The sequence below is a fragment of the Cuculus canorus genome, chromosome Z (genome assembly GCF_017976375.1).
Source record: "Cuculus canorus isolate bCucCan1 chromosome Z, bCucCan1.pri, whole genome shotgun sequence".
NCBI lineage: Eukaryota > Metazoa > Chordata > Aves > Cuculiformes > Cuculidae > Cuculus > Cuculus canorus.
This window is the reverse complement of record NC_071441.1, coordinates 10,322,958-10,337,744: the sequence shown is the minus strand read 5'-3', so window position 1 is coordinate 10,337,744 and position 14,787 is coordinate 10,322,958. Positions and strand designations below refer to the sequence as shown.

Sequence of the window (14,787 nt, the reverse complement as noted above, 5' to 3'; positions counted from 1 at the left end):
AAAGGTAAGAAAATCCCAAATACTAGACCAGACTTCGGACACAGGCACAAATTTCTTCTTGTATTTCTCATTTGCGGTGGAGTTATTTCACGTCTTTCTTTTGCACTTCATCTAAATACTTCTAATACAAACACTTTTTTTTTGCTGCATCAAATAGGTTGCTCATGTATTCAGAAAACTGCATTTTAGCTACACTGTGGAGATTCTTGTTTCTCTTTTACATCATATTAATCCTCTTCTATTAGAAAGTTGTTCCATTGTCAGACTGTAAACACAATAAAAAATAAATTTATTCTGTAATAAAAATCTAGTATTTCTAGTATTTATATTAAAAATGTATATTTAAAAAGTATTGAACAGCAGTTTAAACTAATTGATTTTTAGCACCAGTCTCCTCCAATTAAGTTCACTCAAGGGAAGAATGACATAAACTTTTATTTTGACACCTTCTCAGCCTAACCTTATGGAATAAAAAAGCCTCTCAAATTCAGGTTTATGCAGCTGGAGGACAACTCATTTTCAATCATATCAAGTAATTTCAGAGCAACATGTTTCTCATTTTCGGTATAATTTAAATAAATTATGTCAGATCATCAAAAGATACAAGTGTAACTTATTTTATGAAAGCCAAGCTCCTTGTCACTAATATTTGTATGTTTAGAGTTCACAAACCAGTGATGAGCAATTTGACCTTGACAGTCATTGGCACATGACAGGAATATAAAGCAGGAGATTTCTCTGGAGCAAACATGTTCAAGAGTCTGTCTTGTTTACAAGGTCTCCTAACTATGTATTGCCCTATTAGACAAAGTAGTATTAAATTCGTAGTCAACAAGGTGGTTGTCTCAATTTATTTTTAGGTTTGCCATCTTTGATTTTGCTCCATTGCTTCCGTGGCAAAATTATGTCCAAATACGAATTATAAAATGATCACACCTAAAGGTTTAATTTCTAGCTTTTTACAGAACTCTTTATCTGTTCCCAGCTCTCGTCTGTGTGAACTCATACTTGCAAACACCTGCCCTTAATATTACAACCGAGCCTTGCATGGCAAGTTTCAAGGGTTTGTCACTTGGATCACACTTGGATCTCTCTCAAGAGTTGTTTGTATGCAGTATGTCATATGTTTTGACACAGAGCCAAATTCTGAGTGCCAGTGCCATGCTACAACTTCAGTCTGGACCTGTTCTTCTGGAAATGCCCTGAAATGATAGTAACATAAATTTGAGTAGCTTGGGGTGGAGGGATTAATTTTTAACAAACTTGAACTGCAAAAAATAGGAACTATATGTAGCAAATGTGAACAGAAGGAGAGAAATTATGGTGGGTTTTAGAAATGCATAGAATGCAAAGAAATATAGTACTGAGGCACAGGTGAGTCTTAGTGTTGCCTTTAAATGAAACAAAAACAGCATACAGAAGACACACCAATTTACTCTGTAAAGTCATAATGTGAACGCAGGGTACAGGTGGCAAGTGGAAAGCAAACAATTACTGATGCCTTGCAGTAGTTAAACCATTTTTAAAGGTGATAGCAGATGCTGACTTTTTGCAAAGAACATGCTATTTTTTAATTAAGGTATCAAATATAAACGTTGTGTGCTTGAACTGCATCAATAAATTCTAACAAATGTAGATATAATAGAAAGAAAAGAAAAAGTGGTTGTGTTATTCTGAAATGCTGTTATAGCTTTCCTTTATTCAAATGAGTATGTGATGAAATGGGGAAAGTGTGAACACTTCTAGAAAAAGATTTCAAAAGTTGCTTAAGCAATACTCCATCTCTGCTACGGTGTTCTCTAAAGTGAATCCTGTACTGCATGCAGAATTGCAGGAAGAAGCAGAGGGCCAGTCTCATCATGTGATGAGAAAACAGAATAAGAATGTGAGGGGTTTGTGCTTCTAGAACAGAGGAATCCTTTTTAGCGGCATAGGCTTTATTTAAACCTCGAATGAAATCAAGATGTTGTATTAAAGTTTTAAGCTCTTTGACGCTGACTTATGTCTGAGGTTTCAAACTCACAAGTGTGTGAAGGCAGATAATTGTGAAGGAGCACCTTTCAAAATAAGGCGTTCCCTTAGGTAGTTTTTGTATCTCTGAAGAAAACTAGAAATAGAAATTTTTTATCAAATAGGAAATTTGAAAGGTTAGAATAAATAGTGCTATTACTGTTAGAAACTGTAAAGAAGAAAAAGGACATGTTTCTATAAAAATAAATAATTTTTTGTACAACTAGTATAAAACAGAAGAATATGAATATATAGTTTGCATTTTTTTAGAACTTGAAAAAAAGCTGACATGGTGAAGCAGTAGGATATAAAGATAGTCCTTGAAAAGAAAAGACATTCTACCAATTGTAGAATTGAAGTTCTGCCCAAATGAGGAAAATGTGAACATTATAAAATCTGAGAAGTTACATATGAAAATATAAGGCAGAAGACCAAAAAAAGAGCAATTTGAACAATGGCATGAAGGTATAAAAATCTGTTAAGAAACATCTTCCAGATCATAAAATCAGCTAGAGAGATTGGAGGGATATAACTAGGATTAGAGGAAAATTTGGCAAAAGCTTGGTATGGGAGATCTGGAGAAACCTTGTATAAGACTGATTTTTTTTCTTGTAAGAGACATTATATGATCTGCCTCAGATTTAGGTAATAGAAGAGCTTATTAAACAAACAGATGAAGTGTACAAGGATTGGCAGAGCAGTTCTGAAGGAGCCCAGAAATTAAATAGATGAATTACTAACTCTGAAATGTGAACTTGCCAGGAAGAAGAGCTTTGTGCTGTTCTATATACTAAAAAAGATGTAGAAAAAAAAGTTTTGTGATACTAAGCTATTCATGGCATTAAAGACAACTCTGTAAAATTGCAAATCTGTGGAATGTGATAAAATAGCAGATGAAATCTAAAATGAAATGCAAAGTGATGCACATGGTGGGAGGGGGGCAAGCTTAAACTTGCATGATGGGCTCAAACTGAATATTGCTGTGTAGAAATGAGGTCTTTAGGCAAAAGTAAACAATTGTATGACTATGCAAGCTTGATCCTCGGAGGTCAAGGAGGAAGCTGAAATGTTAGGAAGTGTGTGGAAAACAGCAGGAAACGAAGCAGAAACTGTGATGCTGGTGTATATGTATATGCATACCTCCCATACAAGGACAGGCTGAGAGAGGTGGGGTTGTTCAGCCTGGAAAAGAGAAGGCTCGGAGGAGACCTTGTAGTGACCTTGCAGCACCTGATGGGGCTACAAGAAAGATGGGGAGGGACTGTTTACAAAGGCTTGTAGTGATAGGACTAGGGGGAATGGGAATAAACTACAGATGAGCAGGTTTAGACTAGACATAAGGAGGAATTTCTTCATGCTGAGGGTGGTGAGACACTGGCCCAGGTTGCCCAGGGAAGCTGTGGCTGCCCCATCCCTGGAGGTGTTCAAGGCCAGGTTGGATGGGGCCTTGGGCAGCCTGGTCTGGTGGGAGGTGTCCCTGCCCATGGCAGCAGGGTTGGAACTGGATGGGCTTTAAGGTCCCTTCCAAACCATATATTCTGTGATTCTGTGATTCTATGTTCCAGGACCACCTCCATACTGGGGAGGGTCTGGTCAGACATCTTAAATGTACCCATTTTTGTTAAGTAAACATACTATGAGGATAAGCATGTGTAAGAACCTACAGTTCTGTTTTAAGTCAGTTCCTCTCTTAAGAAGCAAAGCATCTTTAGAACAGCTGTTCTCCAGCAGGCAGAAAACGGGGTCAGCAGTGCCTGACCTCGGCGTTGTGTGTAGCATCAGGAGACACATCGTATTCTCTTGCACATGAAATATTCACTGTCGGTGAAAGAAGGAAGCCTCTCCAGATGGAGTGGGAAGGAGCAGGTTCAGAAGGGGCTACAGGAAAGCTGGGGAGGGACTGTTCACAAAGACTTGTAGCGATAGGACAAGGGGGATGGGTATAAACTGCAGAGGGGCAGATTTAGACTAGACACTAGGAAGAATTTCTTCACCATGAGTGTGGTGAGGCAGTGGCACAGGTTGCCCAGAGAAGCTGTGGCTGCCCCATCCCTGGAGGTGTTCAAGGCCAGGTTGGATGGGCCTTGGGTAGCCTGATCTCGTGGGGGGTGTCCCCCCCATGGCAGGTGGCTGGAACTAGATGACGTTTAAGTTCCCTTTCAATGTAAACCATTCTGTGGTTCTGTGTTCTGCCCCCCTGTGTGTGGTACACCTGCTGACATGCTGGCTCTGAGGCTAAATTTTTTTCGGATGCAGGATGGCAGGCCTTTGTGCCAGACAATGCCTAATTTGTCAGGCAGACATAGACTGATGCAAGCCAGTATCAAACATGGCTTCAGAATGGAAAGGACTTCCCTGACAATGAAAGATGATGTTGTTTTAGTTAAAAGCCTATTTAAGCAGAAGTTGGCATTACATTATCAGAAGCTTTGATACGTAATACGACTCTCATTGCCTCACTGCCGGAAGAGGCATAGAGCCAGAGAAAAATAGTGTTTTTCTCATTCCAATGTTTTCCATCTTCCTTTGATCTGTTTCTAGCATGAGAAAAAGAATGAAGAGAAAATGTTTTTACTGTTGTTTTGTTTAAATAAAGGAAAAATGTTACTTGATTGTAAAATAAGGTGAGCTTTTCTCACCGTGTTAAAGGTGAGCACGCACTTCTTTTCTCATGGTCATGCTTGATAGTTGGCCTGCTATGTGTCACAGGGCTGTACACTCTTTGGAGAAGGCTGAACTTGTTTTGTTCAGTCTTGATACAATCCCTAGGACTGAGTCAGTCCAAGTCCCTGGCTGTGAATCCTCAGTGCTGACTCAGAAAAGTCACGAATAGAATACTAGGAATTGGTCTGTAAGTTTATAAATGTAGTTATCAAATAGACAGTCATAACGAAAATACATTTAGTGGAAATATTCTTATCCAAAATTGTCTTTTCATGCCACATCCCCAGCCTTAATGCCTGACTGAGTTCACCAGCTTTCATATCTCTGTCTTTCTCTTCTAAAGTATTTTTCTGGGAGGAGTGTGGGATAAGGATGGATGGAAGTTATTAAAAAAAAAAAAAAGGAAGAAAAAAAGGCACTAAGTGGACTTTAGTGTCCCTCTAGAGGTCGTGCTGTACTCTACTAAAATTGCATTCCCTGTATCCAGAAAACCAGGATTTGTAACATCCAAAGAAAGAACCAGATAATTTAGCAGTAGGAATACTTTGCATTCCTCTATACTTTAAAACCAGCTACAGTAATTTTGCTTAATTTTTCTTTTAAACACAGCATCCTGCTGGGAAATCTTCATTATCCAATGCACAGCTGTGATTAATAACATTTCCAGTAGTGAGTCCTCAGAACTGCCTAACATCAATACTTGCATTGTATGAATACAGTAATGCCCCTTCTCAAAGATTTTCTGAAAATAGAAAGCTTCTCCTTCTTACATATGCCGCAAATAAAATCCTGGAAAGTTGTTCTTACAACCTACATTTCAATTGTTGGAGAAAATATATAGGAAAGTAATTTTCCAGTATTGATTAATTTTTTTCATTAAGTGAAGGGCTTACAGTCAAAATATTCATGTTATCTGATTGCTGGATTTGTGATTAATACTTGTAGAGGCATTATTGTTTAAATAAATAATGGTAAATACTACTAACCTTTGAAAAATTAAAGAAAATTGACTGAAAATATATTTTTTTGCAAGTGTGACAGGTTCATGTCTGTTCTACTGAAATTAAATTTTGATGTTACCTGGATCAATGTCAAAATTTCCATTTTCTCCACTGGAGAGATTTACATATCATGGATGCTAATGGAAGAGGTTATTGTATGAACAGAAAATTTTAAAAAATCACTAAAACACGAAACATTCATGAATTCTACTTGCCGTGTTTAAATTCCTTTTTTTTTTTTTTTTTGACTGATGTTAAGATTGATCTTTTTTTGGTACAATATTCATGCTTTTGGTTGCTCTGCATTTAGCCAATTGTAAAGAATGTCGAATGTTCACACTAGTCCTAATTATGCTCTTTCAGAAGCAGTGTAACTGTATATAAACAGATACGTTATGTACCTTGTGTTACGTATGACATTCTACGTATATCCCACTGCTCCAGAATAAAGTACAATAAGTGAGATTTTGTCAGGGTCACCTGGTTTTCAGTACCAGCTTCTGGATAGTTGTTTTCTGCATAACAATGGAACGAATTTGCTTTAAACTTTACCTGACAGTTTATTATTTAAATTGCTTTCTCTCTGTTCTTAAGAAATCCGTCGTTCTGAAAAATGCCTACAACTTGAGGCAGACTATGTACAAAATATATCATATTGAATGAAAGGAAATAAAGACAAGTTTGACTGATTCCTAGGTTATACTTTACCAGATGGTTAAGGAAATAAATGCCCAGTAGCATGATGATAGGAATACATTCGGCCTTGAATATTCAAGTATTTATTTGGACAGGTCTCTCTTAATTATAAGCAACTTACATACCAGTAATTGCCTATCCATCCAAGTTGTTTTTCCCTACTTAATAACTAGAGAAATAGTGTCTCACATAGTATAGAATCATTGAATGGTTTCAGTTGAAAGGGATCTCAAAGATCAACTAATTCCAACTCCCCTGCCATGGACAGGGGTGCCTCTCAATAGATCGAGCTGCTTAAGGACCCATCCAGCCTGGCCTTGAACACCATGAGGGACTGGGAATCCACAGCTTCCCTGGGCAACCTGATCCAGTGTCTCACCACCCTCATTGTGAAGAATTTCCTCCTTATGTCTAGTCTAAATCTTCCTCTCTCCAATATATAGTCATTCCCCCTAGTCCTGTCACTACATGCCTTTGCATTCATAGAAGAGATGAGTAAAAATTGAGCATATACTCTGGAAGAAAGTGGGTCTAAATGCATTCTTATTTTGGAACCCCTTCCCTCATCTTGCTCCTGCATTTCACATGTGTTCCACTGTCTAGGTCTCTCAGCCTGTTGATTTTGGAAATTTCATCAAGGTGCCTCAGCAGATTCAGTGGAGCGTCTTTGCTTTTCTGTTTCAGCTTTTTTCTTTTGTATGCCTTTGTGCTGGGGAAAAACAATGTCCCTAAGCAGCAACTCCAACTGAAATTAAACAAACCAACAGTGTCCCAGAATCAGTCCTGGCCACTGAATGAGTCATATACTGCAGAAAGCAGCTCAGGCTTTTTGGAATTTTATCCTCAATTGTTGTTAAGTGATTGTGCTTTACTCATCTCTGAGATTAAAATCTGTAAACAATATACTTTTTCAGAGAAGGGCCAGGTGTTTTACAGCACATCTGAGAGACAGGCAGATCATTCAAGAGATCTCTAATCCTGCATGATGGTGTGCTTTTTTCCTTATCTTTTTAATTGACAGATTTTGGCTACTTTATCAGCACAGAACTGCTCAGAAATAGAGACATGCCAGAGATAAACAGTATGAGGTCTTCATCTCAGTCATGCATATGGATGTTGAGTGGCAAAAGGGAGTAAGCCATATCTTAGGTCCTTGTTACACCTTGTGCAGAGATTTTAGGCAGTGATTGGCAACCTGAATCACTGTTTAAAATCTTGCTAGATCATGAATGTTTCCAAGTGATAAAGTGTAACATTTGTACTGTTGTCAATCAAAAAGGAGAAAAAAGCCTTAAGCGTAGAGCTGTATTTTCTTAAGCACAGCTGTGATGCAGAGACAGCTGCCTTTAGAGTCAGATTTAGTAAAATAAGTAGTACCATAATCTTGCTAGCAGCCAGGGGTCTGCTCCTCAAAATCACTTCATTCTGAATTCCTATATTAAAACACAGTTTCTCAAGTTTTAGATACTACCAAAGGTAAACATGTTTAACTATATATGTAAGAGTGAGGAAGCACGAAATATGGGCATGCAGAGTGTTAACTCCTCATGGAAGATGATGTCTTCACCTTACTTTCTGTTCGTTAAACGCCTGGTAGAGAATGGATGAGCAGCTGTTGTACACAAACATTAGACACTCCAGGTAATTGATGGAGAAGTGATAAATATTAAACAAACGTAAGAGCTTCCTGCCCAGTTCAATGTATTCCTGTGCAAATTTTAGTGAATGTTTTTTAAAAAATAAATAGAATTAAAGGAATGTAAGGCTATCTGGCAAGCAGAAAGATGGCAAGTCCATCAAATTGTGCCACAGGGGTTGTTTTGCAGTGTTTTATAACTCTTTGCTTCTATGAAAAGACATAAATACACACAGACAAACAAACAACAATAATATCCTAGATATGACAACTACTCTTACTTCTTAGATCTTCTGATTCACATTGGAACCTGCTCAAGCAGATTTTTTTGTTGTTTTTAATTTTTCCTCTTTGAATATTTCTCTAATATCTTTTTTCTAAACTTTTAAAATTTCCTGAAATGAATGATAGTGTTCTGCTTTGTGTGAATATGCTGTTTTGGTAAATGGACCTCTACTCCACACAAATATCTTGAAAGAGTAGTGAAAACATACAGCCTGAAACAGAACACAAATAGAAAGTAGTTTTTATTTATTTTGTCATCTCTTAATCTCTTGTTCAGAAAAATAAAAATGTTTTGTATTTGATCTACCAACTCAGGAGAAGCGTTTACATTTTAATTGTCCTGTGTTGTTTAAAAGCTAAGCATTATCAGAAAGATCTTCAGCTTGAAGTCACTGTCTTTTTTGTCCATCTTTGCGGTGTTTGACAGTTTCTATATGAATAGTAGTTATTAGGGCTTAATGACTAAGGAGATGAAATAAAGAGTGTACATATGTGGTTCTGCTTGAAGTCCACTATGAATACCTTCTGTCTGCACTATTTCTTTAGCTAATATTTTGGTCACATCAGTCATATCCAGCAGGAATATTGTTCGTAGTTCTTTGAATGAAAAATTGGGAAGCTTTAAAGGTTTGAAAGTAAGGCATCTGTCTGTATGACTCACGTCCACGTTATAACTGCATCAGTCTGGCTACTGGAAGCACCTCTGCGCTAGTTCCTTCAGGTTTCTTCTTGTGATGTCATGTGAGATTCTAGGTATTACATCTCAGAAAAATAGCAGTCGGAATTGTCTTGAATCTCTGATCAAAGGTACATTGGACAAAAAGTGATCTCTTTGAACTTCATCCTAATGATGAATAAACTTCTCTCTTTTATTCTTTATGAGCTCTGCTGTCCTGTGTTCTGGCTGTGGTATGTTTTGCACATTATGGATGTTCATACAAACATGACTGAAAGTGTTTAAGTCAGAAAGTCTCTTAATGTGTGAAAGAAACAATTGACCCCCATTTAATGTGCTACTACTACTTTCCTAAGTTTAAGCTGTGAACTTGCACCTTTCATACAGAGTCTCAGATATTTCGTGTGACTTCCGTGAATTCTGTCTAAATGCATTAACTAATTTAATCAACTAAATATGTTTTTCACTTAAGTGTATTTTGAGCATTGCTGGAATGGATAAAGCAATGATTTATTTATTTATGTATCTATTTAATCTTGTACCTATTTTAAATAGAAAACATAAAAGATACACTTTTGTGGATACTAGTTTCTATGTAGAGATAACAGTAGAATATTTGTCACTGGAAGTTCTTTTTTCTTTCCATAAAACTTAGGTAAATATGGCTTTTATGTATACCTAATATATATTCATATACATTAGGTATGGTATATGAGTAGCATATGAATAATTTATGACAAGATCATTTTCTAGGAATGCAAAATCTCTTAAGGAAATCCTGTAAAAATATCCCACATATTGATTAAGATCTGTGAGTTTTGCTCGATGCAGGTTCCACTACTTATGTCCTCTGTTCTCCCAAATCTACTGATGTAGTCTTTGGTTTCTTACATAAAGACTCCAACAGCTATGCACAGAAATAATACACAAATTCCTTTTGCTTCTCCCAGTGGATTCCAAGGAACACTGGAATAAGATCTTTCTTTTCACATACACTCTCTTTAGATGCTTGGTCAGTCCTGGCCTATCTGGTTTGCACAACATACACATTATGGACTTCTGTGTAAGACTTTCACAACTGATGTACCCTGTATTGAAAAATCTCCACTGGTAGCCCAGATGGGTGTGGATGACAGTGGAGAAAATTGAACCATAGCTCCTAAGGGAGAGGGTTCCTCTCCCTCCTCACTCTCTGCCTCCATTGAACAGGGGCTGATGATAATGCTCATGAGACTAAGAGAGGCTGGCACCTGGTACACTTTTGGCGGCCAGGCCAAATTGTCATTCTAGATGGAAGGATGACAACATTCCAAATCATCAATCTCTGAGTTAAAACACTCCAGTTTACTCAAATAAATTTCTTCTTCCACCAAACTGTCATCGTCTCTGATGATACATCAGACAACTACTTCGCCTCACAAGTCCAATGGGCCTGTTTGTGTGGCCAACAACACAAATATAATCTGCTATGGCCAGTCCATCGTGTAGGTTACAGTCTGAGGATATTCATAAGGTGGACAGCACCACCCTCAAGAACTGCCAGCCTAGGCCCAACTGTACACCCATGGGCCTCAAAATATGTTTTTGAGGAATGATGCAAAATGAGTGCTTGAATTTGTTTCATCTTTCTAAACAACTGTTGAGTGGTTGGTGAAGCCAACCAACAAAGAGGAAGCAACTATAACTGTGTCACACTGGGGCAAAGGCTAACTTGGTTACCCTGAAAGTCATCTAGTACGACCATGAGGCAATGTAGCCTTCACAGCTCAAAATCCAAATTAGATCCTATATTTTATTGTGGTAAAAATCCCAACAGTATTTGTATAGATTATATCTAAATATGAAAAAAAAAATTAGCTCTTTCCTCAACAACTGGCTTTTCTTTGCTGTTACTGGATGGTGCCTATAAATAATTAAATACTTAAATAATCAACATATATTTATTATTTATCTGGAGGAAGTGACAGGGTTTTAGAAAACAAATCAAAAGAGCAAGTAGTGTGCTGGAGACTTGCTCATGCATTGAGATGAGTGGGTTTCTTAGGAAGGAAAACTAGGCTTTTAAATCTGTCACAGGTCATGATGTTCTCCTGTGGGGGCAAGGAACTGCATCAGTATATGTATATATCTGTGTGAATATATTTGGCTCTTAGTATCATACTGACATTTCAGAGTTCATTTTCTGTTTTGCAGAGGTGGGGTTTGTAGATTCTCAAAAACTTAGTCATTTTAAACCAGTATTTGATGCTAGCAAAACCGTGCTAGAGTGGATGATGCCTGACCTAGGAAAATATTTCTAGCACCCACATGAGTTGCATTGGTAATGTGCCTGCCCATGAGGGAAGTAAGCCACACTTGTAATTTTGCTGGTATGATTGATTCTGTATTAGGAGATTTTACTAAAACAGCTCTGTTGTTCAGAAATTGCACCTTACCTCGTCTTTGGCTGACAGAGCTAAGGAAAATAATGTGTGCAGAGATGTACCTGGCCCAAAAGAGAATATAAATCTTTCAGCTGCCTGATCCTGGAGCATATGAATTTCCTTTTAACTCCACTTTTCCATCATTACTGCTACTCACTTACCCAGAGGCTGATGAATGCTGCTTTTCAGAACTGCCGTGCCAGGCCATCATCAGTTGCTACGGTTTTTCCTTAGGTATTGTTTTAATACAAAGACCAATCTGTTAAACTCTGACAACTATATGAAAGTACCAAGCTGCTGGTTTAAGCATTCTTAGGCACCTGGATTTGAAAATTACTCTACCTCACTTTCTTCCTCTAAATTTGGCATATGTTTGCTGGTCTGAATAGTATATAAGTTAACAAATCACTTCAGACTGAGAAACAGGCTAAAAATACTAAGAGTTACAAACAATACTGCCAATACCTGATGCAAGAAGTCCTGTCTCAGAAGTCTGTAACTTTCTGCAATTGTTTGGGTTGGCATGCATTCTTCATTGACTGGAAAGCATGCACTATTTATGGATATACTTGTTACATGGTTCAGAGTAACCGTATGCCTTGTGTGTTGTAGTGATAGGTGAAACATCTGCTGTACTGAATCTTAGAATATTTATACCATGAAGCAGTGGCTTTATACTTTTATACCATGAAGCAGTGTCTTGTGCCTGCATGTTGTACAGCTTGCAAAGACCTTGATAGTAATGAGATAAATTAATTTCCTTTCAGTATAAAAGCTGATATTTGGATGGTCAAGGGATAAAACCTCTCCTCTGAAACTTGCCGAACAATTCTAACTTAGTCATCCAGTCACCATGAACAAGAATACCAGTACTCTGCATGGGAGGAGCAAAAGCGTGAGTAAAAGGTTTTCTTTTCCTTGCTTCTATTTTCTTTATCAGTTTCCTTCCATAATACTCACGTGCTGTGTTAGCCTTTCAGATACCACTTTCTCGGCAGGATAGCCAATGTGATAGAATTTTGTTATTCGTACCCTATTGTTGTATCTTTAGCTGAAATAAATATGCATGTGTGGCTTGCACATGCAGAGATGAGATTGTTAAATAGTAGTATGGTTTTTAAGTGATTTCTTTAAATATAGACATTTCTTTTTCAGAGTGCAGTTTATGCACTCTAAAAAATCTAATTTTACTCTAAAAAATCTGATTTTACTAAAAAATCAGATTTTTTTCCTTGAGCATTTGTTGAAATGGAAGCTGATATACTTACTTTAACATACTTAGTCATAAATGAATGTCCCTGCATTGATGCTCGTACCAAGGACTGCACTCGTTTTGGTACTCCATTGTTGAAATGTTGACTGTATAACATTCCAGGAGACAAATGAGACACTATGCTAATAATATATACATAGATTTGGATGAGGCTTAATTTTGTTTGCTTTCTGGTCTTTGAGGTGTTTTTTTTGTCCTATGTACATGTGTCTCTTGGTGTCCAAGAGTACTACTGAAATAGAGAGGTTTGGGTGCTGCTGAAGGCTTTTTTTGTCTTTTTGGGTGCTCAGGGAACAACATTAATGTGGTATTATATACAAATGACTGCCTTACAGGCACAGATAAGAACTGAATCTTCCTCTCTAATATGCTGCTACTATGTTTAAGATGTTGAATATGACCCTTCTCCTCATAGACAAGGACACTTTCTTTAAGTGTTTTGGTAAGTGGTAAAAAGAAAAAGAAGTTCTAGTGTGTGTCTACAAGGACACTGCATCTACAAGAGAGGATACAGTTATATTTCCTGGTATGTAAACAGAGTACACTTGCAAAACATTCCAAACCACTCTGGATCCAGACTTTTAGTTATCCCATGAGTATCTTCCACCTTGCCCTGTATTGACATTGGGACTTTTGTCTCTGCTTTGGTGCCACTAATATGTGTCTGCCTTGGTGTATCTGCTTCTCCCCTTTGCTGCCTCACTTTCCTATACAATGGGGTTCGTTGTTAGACGAAGAGGATGACCTTAGTTGACTTTATCCAGGATTACTCAAGCTCCTCCCTGTTCTCTCAGGTGGGAAGGAAGCACAGATACCTCTGACCATGCCTGGTGTGGAGCTTTCTCACTCTGGCAGAGTGTATCTGCTCGAGTTCATTGCTGTTGTGAATAGTTGCTCTTTTTGGTTTATTCTTAAGAATTTGTTCTTACATAAATTCTCTTTATATAGATTTTTGTTTCTTTCTTGTAATTTTACTATACTTAAAAGTACATGTATACATGCTATCAACATATGCTTATGTACCAATAGAGGAAAAGGAACAGAATTATATTAAGTTCACGGTGGTGCCACAGTTTGATATGTGGATCAAATAAACAGCCTGATATTTCTTAATGAAATGAAGATAGGTATTCAGAGTGCTTAATAAATCTTCACTGTTGCTATTGTCTGACCCACTAAATAATTATGCAAGGCATGAGGGTGTTGATAAGATTTTCAGAAGACTGCAAATCATAAAATTTTAGTGTTACCTGAGATGAGATTTCATCAGATTTGGGGGAAAACCCAGCATTTTTTAGTTTGTTTATAGAATAAATTTTAAAATATTCCAAAGCTCTTCATATTTTAGTACGTCCTAGTATATTTGTTGTGAAATGAAGCTCTAAAAGCTAAATAAACATACTTGACATTTCAGGCCCTGAAAGAGATTTTTTTAACCTAGAAAATACATTTCAGTATTGTTAGTGTTAAATCCTAGTACATCTTCCTCTGTGAACTTAATCATAACTACCTGCAGCTATTTTTCTTTAAACTGGGTATATGAAATATTTCCTGCTGTTTGTTTGTTGTTTATAAGTTGCAAAATATGGAATCCCTAAGAAATTATTTTAAGCCATGTGGTACCATGCTGTTTAAATAATTCCTTGACTACTGCTCCTGGGGGTATAGTGGCACTATTTGAACAAAAGTGACTTTGGAAAAGTGTCTCATTACAGTTGTTGAGGTCCGGCAAATATTTTACATCACATGAAGGTTACATCAAATCTTCCATCTTCCTTCATATCTGTCGCATTGAATTTGACTTGTCAAAGTTATCCATGGTCTGCCAGACCAGTTATTTTGTCAAAAGACCTCCTAATGAACAAGTAAAAATGTCATCAGGGAACTGAATAATTATAAAACCAAAAATGAAATATGGCTTTTATTTTTATTTCATGGGATTTTGTCACATAGCTTTCAAAGAAGTTTTTATGTTTCTAGGAAACATGGCAATCAAAGTCTTGCCTCAGTGGTATTGATGTCACTGAATATAATGGAAGAAGAACATGCAGATATATGTGAACATTTTGGATTTTTTCACTAAATATAGAATTAACTGTGCTTCAGGAGCCAGCTGAAGCTTA

The 14,787-nt window shown here is 37.2% G+C and overlaps 1 protein-coding gene across 3 annotated transcripts in view; it reads left to right on the top strand.

The window, feature by feature from the left end:
- PDE4D (phosphodiesterase 4D) overlaps positions 1-14,787 on the top strand; it is a 586,247-nt gene that overhangs the window by 79,157 nt on the left and 492,303 nt on the right. For all 3 annotated transcript variants that reach the window (XM_054053511.1, XM_054053509.1, XM_054053510.1), the window contains exon 2: positions 12,159-12,286. In XM_054053511.1, coding sequence (XP_053909486.1) covers positions 12,245-12,286 — 42 coding nt within the window. In that variant the 5' untranslated portion in view covers positions 12,159-12,244. The remainder of the gene's footprint in view (positions 1-12,158; positions 12,287-14,787) is intronic.